Raw genomic sequence first — 14,941 nt, forward strand, 5'->3', positions numbered from 1 at the left:
GTCTTGAAAAAACAAAAAGAAATAGAGATGATTGGGGTTGGGGATTTAGCTCAATGGTAGAGCACTTGCCTAGCAAGCAAGGCCTGGATTTGGTCCTCAGCTCTGAACAAAAAAAAGAAATAGAGACGAAAAGATCAAGGTTGCGAAGAGGGTATAGCCGCTTGCAGTTTTAAATAACCTCACTGGGGAACTGGCATTTGATCAAGTTTTAAATGAGGCGAGGGTGTGAGCCATGGCTTTAGAAGAAGGAGTAACAGTGCAATGCCATTCTTGTGTCACAGGCCAGGGTGGCCACTGCACCGAGGACTAGTGGGATAAAATAAGTGAGCCTTGAAATATAAAAGGAGTCAGATTGCACGGCCTAAGGTCCAATTTAAGGAGTGGCTTTTTTCTCCTTAATGGAGTGAAGCAAAAATATGATCTGCATTAGTGTTTTAAATGCACTCAGTGGCTGCTGGATAGAATTTTGGCTGAAGGAGTTGAAAGTAAGAGCCTGAATATGACTTATGAGACAACTGCAAAGATCCAGCTAAGAAACAGAAGGATCTGGGCCAGTGAGATGTAGCATACTGAAAATGGCCAAACTTTTAAACATAATCAGAAAGTCAAAGTATTTGCAAATGAACTGAATGAGGGAAAGGAGAGACAGAGATCTAAGATGATTACTTTGGGGCCTGAATAATAAGATGGAAGTCATAGAGAGACCTGAGGAAAACACACAGGACAGAGAAAGTGGGTTTGGTATTAGACATGTTAAAGTTGAGGTGTCTGGTGCCGGGCAGTGGTGGCACATGCCTTAAACCTCAGCACTCGGGAGGCAGAGACAGGCAGATCTCTGTGAGTTTGAGGCCAGCCTGGTCTACAGAGGGAAAGGACAGTCAAGGTTACACAGAGAAACTGTCCCAGGAAAAAAAAAAAAAGAGTTGCCATGTCTGTTAGGAAAACATCAAGAAGTCGTACATGGAATTCTGGGGTTTAAGGAGATATTTGTGCTTGAAGATAGACATTTTGTTCAGTGTTCTGCAGAGGAAATGTCTAAAATAGTGATGTTAGATGGGATGGACAGGACTATGTTCAAATAAACAGCCCAGGCACAACAAAGGTCTAAGGTACTCCAAAGTTAAGCTGTTGGGAGGAAAAAGAACGAGGTAAAAAGCTTTTGATGTCCGGGAAAAGAGGACATGCCACAGGGAGACCAAGGAGGCAGCTAGCAAGGCAATAGCAAAACCCAGCAAGGCTGGCATCCCAGGAGCACGTGGAAAGCATTTCAAGGAAGAGGCCATGTGAAGGGCTGCTGACAAACCAAGTTAAGACAAAGTCTGAGCCTGGACCCTGAACCCAGCCACACAGGAGTAATTCACAGAAGGAGATTTAGAGGCGTAAGAAAGGCAAATGCCTGGTTAGAGCAGCAGGATGGAGATATCACAGAGCAGTGTGTCCACAGATAGGCAGAATGAAGTCTCAACGTGTACAGAACACACAAACGGGGGTGATAAGAGGAACTGGAGATCAGCAAATTTTTGTTCATTTTGAGATGATTTGTGTTTGTATGTTGATGGGAAAGATTCCTTCTTGGAACGCAATCACACAAGAGAACACCTGCAGCACCATCTTTAGGAAGCAAGAAGAGAAGGCTCAACATCACACGCAATGTGTTGGTCTGAATGGAGACACGCACTTTAATATCAGGATGGAGGGCAGACAATGCAGGCATAAAGGGGAGTCAGTATGGAGTCATGCCTGTCCTATTTATCTACTGATTGATTAAGTTTTCCGAGTACACTAGGAAACAAGGTCATCAACTAAGAGAAATACAGGGATCCGGATCCTCAAAAATTATGTGTAGTATGTGATAATGTTATGCCATCTCATCATCCTCAGGTTGAAGCCAATGTCCTCACACAAGTGGTATCACTACTTCCATCCTCTCGTTTAAAATCTCCCAAAAGACATCTATGAAAAAGATGGCCTTGAAATCTCACTGATAGCACAGGCACCCAACTAAAGCTCATTAATTAATTGTCCTAATCTCACTGGAAGAAATGCTCTTAGTTGTTTACCTAGTTAATATTGTGCTTACCTACATCATAACTCTCCTGATTTTTGTTTTTTAATTTTATAGATTCTGAAAACCTGGCCAATATCTGACAGATATTTTATACCCTATAAGGACAACTGTCCCACTGTCAGAACACTGAAGTTTAATTCAGCAGCAATGTACCACTGTTGACTGTTGTAACTGGAGGACCAAAATATTTAAGTAAAATTCATATCTAATATTTGGTACCTTTTAAAGCGAAACCACTATATTCAGACAAAGATCTCAGAAACGTCTTATAGAAACGAAAATATGAGTTTTAATGGAAGTCTGAACTTTTGGCTATTAAAATACCCAGGGCTACAATAATACCTGTTAGGGAGAGATCCAAATCATCTTCATACTAATAACTATTCTAGATTTTTCTCAGGTAATTTCTAACAGTGTGCTAACTTACTATACAGAACTCATTAAGTGGATAATACGGTTCCTGTATAGTCTATGAAGAGGACCTAAAACATCACACTCAGGGTTTGATTTCAACAAATTTTTGTTGCACTATAGACCTCTATGTATAAATATAAACAGACAGACAGACACACAGACACACACACACACACACACACACACACACACACACACACACGGTATAATCACTCAAGGAAGCAAGGGTTGTCTTAGAGCATCCATTAGTACATCTACTGTTAACTATCAGAAACTGTAGGAACATCTAAACGTGAAAATTTTACCCTTTAAGTATTATAAAACAAAGCCTTCATGGATTGTCCTTCAAACCTTTATGATTCCGGGACCACTTACTTATTAACAACTCAGAGGAGACCATATGCCCTTGCAAATCAATTCTGTTGTGCCTAGGAGGAGGAATCCAAAAATATAAAGGCCAATATACTTAAAATGCATGAGACCATTATATATCTTCACACAGCTGTCAGGGAAAAGTGAAATATGTTGTCGTGGCTGAGAGAGCCTCTGAGAGCCTCAAACAAAATCCTTAAAGGTGTAAAACACATCTCACTTGCTCTACTGGTATTTTAGCCTATTCTTCATAGCTGAAGACAGTATGTATTATGACATCAAAGACGAAAGCATTATGAAATTAAAGGTTCTACCACGTTGAGAAAATGTTGATGGCTCTATGAACGTCCAAAGTGTAATGTAGGAGGTAGAAGAAGGGCAGGCAAGGAATGAACAGAGATGGGAAAATATTTACTTAGGGAAAAACAATGACCTGAAACTATCAAATGACTTCAGCACAGCAGAAATTCATCCAGCCACAGATGCTGTACGACCTTAGCTTGAATAGGTTTTAAAGAATTGGCTTTTTTTTTTTAACCTAATGAGGTATTTAGGAGTTAAAGGGAAATGTTGACACAAATGCCTTCCTTGTTTATATCCATAGTTTAGACCTCGCTGGCTCTCACATTTCTCTATTGCCTACCTGGGGAAGCTTTCTGCTGGCCACATCTTGGCAGATTGCTTTCTTATCCACTGCCATGGTACTTATTACACTGAATTGTTATATGTCTGTGACTTGTATTTCTCCCCCATCTATATAAGTTCCCTGGGGACAGTGACGCTGTTTAGCTAATATCCTCAAGGGCTTTCTACAGTGTCTGGGGAGATTTGTAACATCCGTGGAATTAAATAGAACCTTTGTCCTTTCCCTTCTAAAATCAGGACTGGATTTAAAATATACAACTACTGTCTCCACCAAGGTGCCCTTTTTACAATTACTATTTCCAAAATTTCTTGACGGAAAAAGAAAGAGAAAAAGGAAAAAAAAAAAAACCGATCTTTTATTTCCTAATTATCTGCAGTGGAAGGAACACAATGATTGTCAAATGCTACAGGGAAGTAAAGTTCTATAACCAGCCCTTCAAATTTCCCAGGAAGTAAAGAACTTTGTATGCTATGCGACCTTTTCCAATCAGATTGACTCATGGTTAGCAACCAATCCCCAAAGAACCCTATCCCGCTGTGCCTCCCCCTTTCTGACTGGTCCACCTGGCATTCAAACACGGCTTTAAAAAGTGTCCTCAGACATTTCATTTTTGGAGGAAAGTGACATGTGAAGACCGTTTTTAAATTTGGGTTATTCACTATGCAGGTGCTTTGCCCACGACAACTGATTCCGAAGACACTGTCACTTTTAAATAATCAACTATACAGAACACTCAGGGCAAAAGAAAAGTTTCAACTATCCTTGACTAGCTCTCACAAGCCCCTTCATATATTTTTCACTGCTTCTTCTTCTGCACCATCTCATTTTGTGAGCTTCTGCGTACAGACTGGGCAAGGCTTTTGCAATAAACCTAAGATATTTACAAGATATTCAGTCGTCCTGCTGTGGAATCTAAGGTTATCACCTCTTTCTATAAGCTTCTACTGCCCAGACAAATTCAAAAATTAATTTCCAGAAGGCTATTATCTTTGCTATAACTATACACAATTGCCCAATACGTATTTGACTTTCTCATGTTGACCCTTATAATCTTGTTACTGTGTTATTTGAACATTTGGACCTTTTCTTTCTTTGTCTGAAATAGAGATGAAAATCTCCTTTGCCACAATTTTAAGTATGATTGAGTAGGGTTCACCTTCCCATTTTCAAGTGGCTTAATAATATGAAATCTTCAAAACAACATATATTTCCAGAGACAGCCCATGATTTATTGTGCTGATTACCATTTATCTTGCCTACCCGTGGGTGAACCAGGAAGATGAACTTTTCAGAGAAAAATAGGACTTTCCTAGACAAATGTTTTGACTCTCATTCAGTTGTATATTGTTGCCACAGAGAATGTCCTATTCACTCTCATAGTCTCAGTAATATACTTTTTAAAATTATAGGTCACTTATCTATCAATCTAACCCCTCAAAAACCCTAATTTCAAAATGATTTCCAAGATCCAAAATAATGTCTTTAGGACCATACCTGAAAATGTGTTCTACACCCTTGAGAACTTTTGCGAAGGCTAAATAAGCTGTACCTCACCTGATGATATCAAGGGCTTATACACTCCTCATAAAACAAGAGGGCATTCTGACATATTCTAATGTAAGTGCGTCTGCTGAGGAAGCTGTGCTCCAGGAAAAAGAGGAGCAATCACAAAAATGTTTATTTTGCTAACTACTACACTAAGAGCTTTTAGGTCCTCTAACTTACTCTTGATCAAATGAAGTAAGATATGAGGACAAGCATCTCCACATGAGGATGTAACAAAAGTAAAGATGACCGGATGTTCTTTACAGCATCTGTTCGATGTTGGATCAAAGCTACAACAGCCATAGACAACTCACCACCCTCATCTGTAGAATAAATAGAATCTACTTCATTCTTCTTCCTTTCCTGAGTCCATGTAATAGTGGGTGCTAATAATAATGACCTCCAGTCTCTGGAAAAGTCATTATCAGTATCCACTTAAAAGACAAGAAGTATATGATGCATGTCCTACAAAATATATAGGAAATCCTTTTGGATACTTGATTAGCTTGTCCTTTCAAATAAAAGGCAAGAAAAACATCTATGGTTTTTTTGTTTTTGTTTTTGTTCTCCTACTTTGAACACAGGGAGACTTTTACTATGGAGTTTCTGTACTATGATGTAGCAATACATGCCTCCAAATGACACATACAAGTAAAGGTTCACATAGTCATAATAAGAGACTCCAGACAGACTCTTAAAAAAAAATACTTAGCCATTTTACATTATTCAAAGCTTGGCTTTTCTCCATCCAGCCAACTACAATTTAAATGACTAGACTGTTCATGATGCTCTAAAGTATCATACAGATAAATTAAATGTTGGTAATATATTAAATAGATGTATGAAATCTTAAGGGATCCTTAGAATAACCAATGCATGTTTCAAAGTGATGAATGTTTATGAATAGACAGTTTCATTCTTCTGAAAGGAGATTAACTAAAAACACATGCAGATTACACACTGATTTCACTAAAATACTATATCAACCCAAAAATTAAAATTGGAGGATTGACTCTTCAAAGCTCATTAGCTGAACATGTTCATTTACATTCTGATATTGTTTCTTACCATAAGGTCCCACCAGCTCCAGCAGAGTTTGATGCAATGTGCTTACACGGTTGCTTGATTTTAAGCTGACAAGGCAGTGGGCCACAACTTAGAAAAGTAATACAGCGTGTGGATGACTGGAAGATGCCAAGATCTTCTACAGTGAGTGTTCTTCAAAACAAGGAGCGGTTATCACAGGGGGAGGGAAATAAGTGGGTTTTCTATGGACTTTAAATTAGAACAAAGAGAAATGCTGTATGATAAACAGAGTAAGTGGTTCATTCTGGCAGTAGCTCCTGAGGTAAGACATTTTATGTTTGGTTTTAGGAATGATTATCTGAAGTTCAAATCTTTTATTTTAAATGGCCACTTAATATTTCTTTAGCTCTCCTTTGTTATTTTTTTCATATTTATTGTACTGTAAAGAATACAGTATGCAATTATTTTTAAATGCTGCTTTGAGAAAACTAATCATTTCAAGCTAGCAGTAGAAACATTAAATAGCTTTAGCTCTTTGGCATATATGCCTAAGAAACAGGGGATCATCTATTACAATAATGATCTTGCCAGAAGTTTGTGACAATGGTCCATATTTTAATGAAATTTAGTATAGATCCAACATCCCTCTCAAATGCAAAAGACTGCTGATATTTACAAAGGTTATTATTATGCTTTTTTAGATCAAAGGCCCAGAAAATGAAGCCACAAGAGAGTATTTAGAATTTTACGGAAAGCCACAACATTATTAATTCCATATTGATTTTCAATCCAATGTCAATAGAAGCAGATCCTTCATCCTAATCACAAGGCTCTATTCCAATAATTAGTTCTTCTTTCTATTACAGCATTATCCATAATAGCTTTAAATGCAGGGCTATTTATTTGTGGAATATAGCTTAGTGAGTACTGTTGCCAAGGGACTCTAATCACTGCTCAACCATTAATAAAGCACTTATATTAGGTTATCAAGATGCACTCTTTGGTGCCATCTGAACACAGGAAAGAAGAGAATTATCAGAGCAGATAATTGACTGAGGTGAACAAAATTTAAGTGGCAGAGGACACCATCAAAACCCAAGGTCATACTTCTTCAGTTAATAAGAAATTGCTATCACATGCAGGGCCTTATGGTGGGCCATTGCATTAACCACTCTATTACTGAATCTTTTATTACTGAGTAGCTATAGCATACATAAAAGTATTTGTTTTGAAGTCTGAAGGGAGATCAAACCTTGGCCCAAGCCCTTTCTACATGTGATAGTGTTCAACTGATTTAAGCTTACCTTGAGCCCCAATATTCATTTTCTGTGGCATCAGGTTTATCTTTATTGTAGTATGTTCTTTCTCACGACTAACTGTACTTCATGTTTTATCACAGGTCATCAATGCAATCTTAAAAGAAGTTGTTAATACTATTTTGCCTAAATCCCAATGAGATGATTATTTAAAACATAATCTTGGTTTCTTGCAACAGGAATCTTGTTTGGCTTTATTTTCCAGTCACTAGCACAGAGTACATCACAAAACACTGTTGAATAAGATAAACCATGGTATCAATGAGGTTGCTCATATCTTAGGCATTGCTAAGTGCTACGTACAGTCTTTACTTCTAATACGGTGACGGGCTTCCTGCACTTACTCTCTACCATCAGCAGCTGAGCCCAAGCTCCTCACCTGGATCACTGCAATGCCTACTTGAGATTTCTTCCAGTTTATTGCTTCTTCAGTGTACAGGGTTCTATCCAACCTGTAAACAAATCCTACTACAATTCAAGGTTTCTCATGATGACTAAGCCATCATGATAAAGTCATGATAGAGGAAAAAACCCCTAATGTAAAGCATTTGAAATGGCTCTGCAGGTAAAGGCACCTAAGGCTGAAGTTGTCAATTTGGCTTGGTCCCCTGAACCCACACTAGGTAGAAAGAGAGCTAACCCTGCCAGGTGTCCCACCTTATGCTGTGACACACAGGCAACCACATAAACAAGTACACACACAAAATAAAATGACACTCAAAGAAATTCAAGTCCCAATTGTGGTATATGGAGTTCTTTATAATCTGCCTGTCAGCTTTAATATCAAACCACCTTCCTATCTCACTCTCCTACACACACTGATTTTCTTTCAGGCCCTTGTATGCTGTTCTTCTGCAGAGGCCCAGCTTCATTCCAGGAACTCTTTATGTCCATATCTATGCCCCCTTCATATATCAGCTGTGTTACCTCCCTGGGAGGTCTCTATGTCCTAACAGAGAATCACATTCTCCCTCTGAAAACTTAACAATTTGTAATCCTTTATGTTATCCTTAATTGAATGGCTATGCACTTTCTCAACTACAGTATAAAAACAAACTTACTTTCACTTCCCATACTTTGGTACTTTAAGAGTATTCCAAATTTTGCTGAATGAGTGATCTTCATCAACATTAGTACTTTAGAGAAACCATCAACATAGATCTCTAGAGTACTCTGAAATAATTTCAAGAAACATGATAATTTTAAAAAAAAAAGAAAAGCACAGAGCACTTGCTGACATATCAAGTCAAAATAAATAGAAGCGCAACTGTTCAAAGATCCAAAACATTTCTTTTTAGTCAGCTTGAAAATATGTTTTCCTCGGTTCCTTCAAGTTGGGAACACATGCTAATTTCAGAGCAGAAAACTTCTTCCCTGGACCAAAGGCGATACGGAAGCTTTGCAAGAGAAATTGAAGTGAAGCACAATATTGCATGTATCCACGAAAAACAATCAACCACACGTCTAAGGGGCTTTAAAAGCATGATAGTTTAATCAGAATAATTTCAGTACAGTTCTAAGTTCTTACCAAATGACTATCTAGCCATCTGCAATGTATGCCTGAGTGGCAAGAAGCTGTGCTCCAATTTACTTTTAAAAGAAATAAATTCACTTAAGGAAACCAGAACTAGGTTTTACTGCCCCTTCATTAGATGGCAATATTCAGCTGGGTGAGTATTTAGTGCTAAATTTTCCATGTGCAATTTTAGAATTCTATATTACTTATCAACTGCAGATTTTTCAGGCAAGCAAAGGGCTAGAATTTTACGTTGAAAGTTCAGTCTTACAATGTGAAGAAAAACAGACGCTGCACAAATCTGATGATACCGTCAGTGAAAGTAGACGGTAAACACCAGAAAACATCTTTTAAGGACTGACTTACAGAAGCGGCATGTTATAACTAAAATATTATCCAAGGAGCTAGCACCGGCAGTGTTAGCCAGCTTCTGGCTAGGACTCACTTCTTGGGTAACGATAAATGCTGGGAAAACACAGGCCCAAGAACACCAGGACCAGAGTAGATGCAGATGCCACGGATGCCAGAAACAGGCTGTTTCTGCTCTCACTTATCTTCCCGCTGCAAGAAAGCTCCAAGCGGGACGGGACGTAGGACTGACTCACCTGGGAAGAGACTTCAGCCAGAGAGGCTGCGGGGGTCAAGGCAAGGCCCACCAGGCTCTGCAGAGCTTGTCCCTGCACGCCAGTCACGGCTTGGCCTGGGAGCACTCGCGCCCGAATCTTCTCTCCATTCAGAGTACAGCCTGGCCCTTCTACCATCTCTGGAACCGGCCCTGAGCTCCTGCTAGTTGCAAGGCCTGACTGAAAAACAAGCAACTTCACTTCCGGCTAGCCCAGACCCGGGCGAGATGAAAGTTCAAATCTCCCGCGTGCCGGGACCCGCCTAGGGCCCCCTAGGCCCCGCCCACCAGAACTCAAGCCCCGCCTATCTGCGTCCATGCCCCGCCCAGGAGTGCCGACTCTGCCTGGAACCCTGCCTCTCGCACCACCCCCGGCGCTGCGGGTTACACACACCTCGGTCTGGATCCAATTGCAAAGTGAAAGCAGTGCAAAGAACCAGGCTTAATGTAAGAACGCGGGGAGTTGGGACTTGAACACTTAGAAACTCTGTTCCAGCTACTCAGCCCATGCACTCTTCCTAAACCAACCTCTTAATCAGACCTAAAATCCGAAGTTATTGAAGGCAGTCTGGCAGACGGATGCTTGGTAAGCCTTATTCTAACCTGAGAGTCAGGACAAAAGCTGAGAGGCAGTTTTAGGAGCCAAACAATATTGTCTGTATTAAAGACTTCTTCACTTTCAGATAGCTAAGTGTGCTGCACCCCAAAATCATACGTCCATTTTGTTTTGGTCATGTACTGAGTGAATGTTAATTTGACCTTTTCCCCGTTTTATGAAGAGGAACTCTTATATAAATTTGAGGGGGGTAGAATACACGATTTTTCAAACTACCCACAATGCTGAGCAAAGGTGAACACATATCTTCATAAGTGATTCTAGGCGCACGACAAAGTCTGTAAGTTACAAAGAACTTACTCCTTTTTGAGCTGAAATACAGCACATTAAAACAACGTCAGTGTGTGGTTTCATAAAAGCCCAGCACTGTCCTGCAGTTAAAGTGGAAAAACCAATGTGGAGATTTTGCCTAGTGGCTTGCTAGTGGAAAGTGCTAAGTGGTTAATAGTTGTGAATATCAGACTCAAGACTGTCTGGACTCTGGTTAACTCAAATTCAGTTCTGATCTCTGGCCATGGATGGAGAAAAGTCTGAAACAGCCTTTTCACTTTTTACCTTTGTATTGTTTATCTTTATCTAATGGATGACATCATTTCTAATTTAAAAGTGTCTGTGAGTCATAAGTTGGCAAAGTCGAGCTGGATGGTTCTGGCTCCACAGTTCTCTAGAGGTTACAAGGTAGGTTTGACTCTTGCTAGGAGATCCACTTCCAACAGGGTTCATTTGCATGGAGACACTTTGCTGTAAACATTGCTTATTATTTCAAATTCTGGGAAAACTCTGTAAAGTCAAGGAATTCAGTTCTGCTCTCTCTTCCCAGAATACACTGTGTTCTTTCTATGTCTACTTTTCTCTGTAGTAATTCTAACTTTTTATCCATCTATTTATTTATTTTTTCTAGTCCGAGCAATAGAACCAATAGTATGACTATATGAAAAGGGAATTTATTAGATTGGTGTACACAATGCAGACTAGGTGGTCCACCAATCGCTGTCTGCACACTGAAGAGACTGAGAAGCCCTTTAGCTTTTCGGGTCATGTTGAAGCTGGATACCTTAGCAGTCCCAGTCTGAGGTTGAAGACCTGGAGAAGTCCCAGAGAGCCACTGGTCTTGGGTAACTGGAAGCTCAAAGATGCTGGGTTCTGAAGTCAATGGAGGACAGCAGCATCAGGGACCGTGACAGTAACAGAGTAGACGAACAAGACATGAAGAGGCGCTGTTAGAAAGCAATCACTTGTTTCTTGGACTTTCTTCTGTATTGGCCACTGGAAAATCTTGAAGACATTGATGGCGAATCTTCCCATCTCAAATAGCCTAATCAAAAGAAGAAAAATCCTTCACAGGTACTTAGAGAGGCTTTTCTCGTGGGTGATTCTAGATCTTGTCAAGGTGATAATCAATATTAACTATTTGTTTTTCTGAGATGGAGTCTTGCTATGTAGCCAAAGTTGGCCCCCATCTGTCGATGATCCTTCTTTAAGACCTCCTGAGTCCTATGGTCATGCACCACAAATGCCTGGATAGTCTAATGGTTTGTTTTTTGTTCTTTGTTTTTCTTTTTAAAACCTTCCTCTTCATCCTAGTTTACTGAAATTCTTATCTCAAAGAATGGTTACACAATCTCCTCTTGAAATCTTTCCAGATACTGTTAGAATGAGTCTCTTGTGCTATGTAGCTGGTCCTTCAGAGAATTCACCAAAACACCTTTATATTAGTTTGTGTATGGTGGGCTTTCATGAAAATAGATTCTCCTTCCTTGATGACAAGTGGATATCCTGCTCATCCTTTTGCTTTTCATAGCCCTAGGATGCTCTTTGGCACATAATAGACATTCCACAAACAGGGAATTTAAAAACATTTGTATTTCTTTCCCCAAATACCCTTCATGTTAGCTATATATATATTTACATATTTAATATTATTTACTTAAAGTAAAATTTAATGTTTTCATAAGCTATTTCTAAAATAAATTTTATTGAAATTAGATAACATGTAAAATTATCCTTTAATATACTTGATCTACAAGGTCAGCAAACCTGTAACCTTAGTTATTCCATGGGACACCAGACCTATAGTAAGAACAGCCATTTATATATATCATTTTATATGCATTTTCTTCTCAAAATCCTTGTAGCATAGTCAGAATAGATGTCATTAATTTTTTATAGGTAGAGAAATTGATTATGATGATTAATTTTGATTGGATTAAGAACTGTCTAGGACATCAGGAAAGTTTAACTCTAAAAGTATCTGTGGGGGTATTTCCAAATCATAGGACAGTAATCTAATCAATAGAGTAATTCATTAATGGATTCAAAATTTAATAGACTATTGGGAAGTGATCGAAGTATAGAAATTAGGGTCTGATTGGAGGCAGTAGTTAATAGACAGTATGTCTTTCAAGGCATGTCTTACCCTGGTCTCCTCCTGGCTCCTCTCTGCTTCCTGTCCTCATCAAGGAAAATGTCTCCTCCACACATTGTTGCCACCCATGATGTGTGACATGAGGTCAAGCAACCATGGAGGATTTGAACCCTTTAAATCACCAACAATGTGAGGCTAAAGACATGTCTCAGTGTTTAAGAGCCATTGTTGTTCTTTTGGAAGACCTGGATTTGATTCTCAGCACCCACATGGAAACTCACAATTTATAACCCTAATTCCAGATCTAATCTCATTTTCCTTGGGCAGCAGGCATTCATGTGCTGCACATATATACACGCATAAAAACACTCATACACATCAAATAAAATAAATAAACCTATTTTAAAATTTTAAACAGTGATTCAAAATAAATCTGCCATTCTCCAAGTTGTTTGGTTAGCTATTGTGCCCTGCCAACACAAAATGTAACTAATGCATGTGTGGACCAATATGGAAACAGAAACCAAATTTTCTGATTTTTTTTTTTTTTTTTTTTTTTTTTTTTGCTTTTCTTAACCAGAATTCTTTCGCTTGGAGAACAGGCATTGATCAAATAAATATATCTGACATATGGGGAGAGATAGTTTACTTTCTGACCTCCAGCAGTCAGAGTACAGCACCTATATAGTACTGGTTTAAACAGTTCTTAAATGGTAGAAGAATTTGCTAGAAAGAGATAGATGAAAGACAAACATAAATGTCAATTTTACTTTGAAGTGCTTCATTACCAAGAAAAAAAAAAGCATATTTGTTTGACACTGGTGTGTTGACACAAGACTATAATCCCAGCACTAGAGAGCTAAGGCAATAGGTCTGGGCATGGAAGATCCCAGGCCAGTAAGAACTACATGGTAAGTTTGAAGCTGGTCTCGACTACATAGGAAGACTTTATCTCAAAAAACAAAACAAACAAACAAACAAGCAGGCAAACAAATGTGTTCTCCGTGAGCTCTGAAGCCAGACTCTGAGGCACAAAGTTCTGTAGTTGAACCTTTGCAGGTAAAGACATTAAAGTGTGGTTAGGGATAATGCCATTTTTAAAACTTGCAATGAAAGGAAAAGAAGTCTCATGTCACTCTATATACAAAACAAGGATATAGATCGTGGAGAATTCGTTGAAGGAAAAATGCTCAGAAAGACCTGGGAATTGAGTGGCCTTAAGAAGCGGGAGCTCCAGGCAAGTGAAAAGGTCAACTAAGGGAGTCCATAACAAGGCTAATGTGGGAAAAGATGTGATATATTTGAGCCATGGTGATTAATGCAATAATGTCAAGAAAGGAAGGGATGGATAACATTGGAAAGATTAGTAATGAGTGTATTATAGAAAATTTAGGATAAAGAAAAGTTAAATTCATTTTTGGGGGTTAATAGACAGTCAGTGAAGCTTCTGAGCAGGTATAATGGTCCTTAACTTACAAATTTCAATACTTCCTTAATCTGAAATCCTGACTTACCTAATTCACTAAACTTAAATCCAGAACAGCATTCAGCTGTGAGATGAGCTAAAGCTGTAGTTTGGATATGGCTTTTCTTATTGTTCCTTAAGGATAGTTGCAAATGACAGATGGGTTTACTTTCCTTCATGATGCTGAATTCATAATAGTTTGAAGAATTTTTTCCTCTTTATTACGTTTTATAAAATCTTTATTGACAAATAATTCATATAGTATACAATTTGCCTGTGTAGACGAAATTCTAAATGGTCTCATTAAATAAGAAACACAGAACCAAATGCAGAGTCAAAAGCCCAAGAGATCAGAGCATGAGCCTTTAGCTTGCCACTCACTGCCGTCCTTCCCCTGAGAGAGAGAGAGAGAGCTTCTCCTGTGTGACTTGTCTTTTTATTGCCTTTCTGTTCTGCCTTCTCATTGGCTCTAAACCCAACCACATGAATTCCTCATCACTGCCTGTCTATACAGACCTCCAGGTCTCTATAGTTTGTATTGGATGAAAGGTTAGGGTCACTGCTTGGCTGTGTCCTTGATTACACCGAGACTCTGCCTGCCAAGTAATCGGATTAAGGGCATGTGCTAAATGGCTTGCTTTTAGCTCTGATCCCCAGGCAACTTTATTTATTAACATACAAATAAAATCACATTTCACCACAAATAAAATATCACCATATGTCTTTTTGCACAATGTGATAGATGTTAGTCCAACATCCTCATAGGACCATGACACCATCACCACTTTCTATTTTAGAACATTGTTGTCTTCAATTTTGTATAAACATATAATGTATGGTGTTTACATTCCACCTTTGTTTTTTTTAAATGAACATAATATTTGCAATTGTAACCATTTTAAGTTAGTGGTATGAATTACATTCAAGATATTAATTACACTCATGATTATTCATTAATACACTTATTATA

The 14,941-nt window shown here is 38.7% G+C and overlaps 1 protein-coding gene across 2 annotated transcripts in view; it reads right to left on the reverse strand.

Moving 5' to 3' along the window:
- Neil3 (nei like DNA glycosylase 3) overlaps positions 1 to 9,801 on the reverse strand; it is a 52,218-nt gene extending 42,417 nt beyond the window's left edge. The window contains exon 1 of one of the 2 annotated variants that reach the window (XM_028879121.2): positions 9,509 to 9,801. In XM_028879121.2, coding sequence (XP_028734954.1) covers positions 9,509 to 9,664 — 156 coding nt within the window. In that variant the 5' untranslated portion in view covers positions 9,665 to 9,801. The remainder of the gene's footprint in view (positions 1 to 9,508) is intronic. The other variant, XM_037211738.1, reaches the window with a different exon arrangement.
- Positions 9,802 to 14,941: the final 5,140 nt, after the last annotated feature.

Source organism: Peromyscus leucopus, chromosome 17 (genome assembly GCF_004664715.2).
Source record: "Peromyscus leucopus breed LL Stock chromosome 17, UCI_PerLeu_2.1, whole genome shotgun sequence".
NCBI lineage: Eukaryota > Metazoa > Chordata > Mammalia > Rodentia > Cricetidae > Peromyscus > Peromyscus leucopus.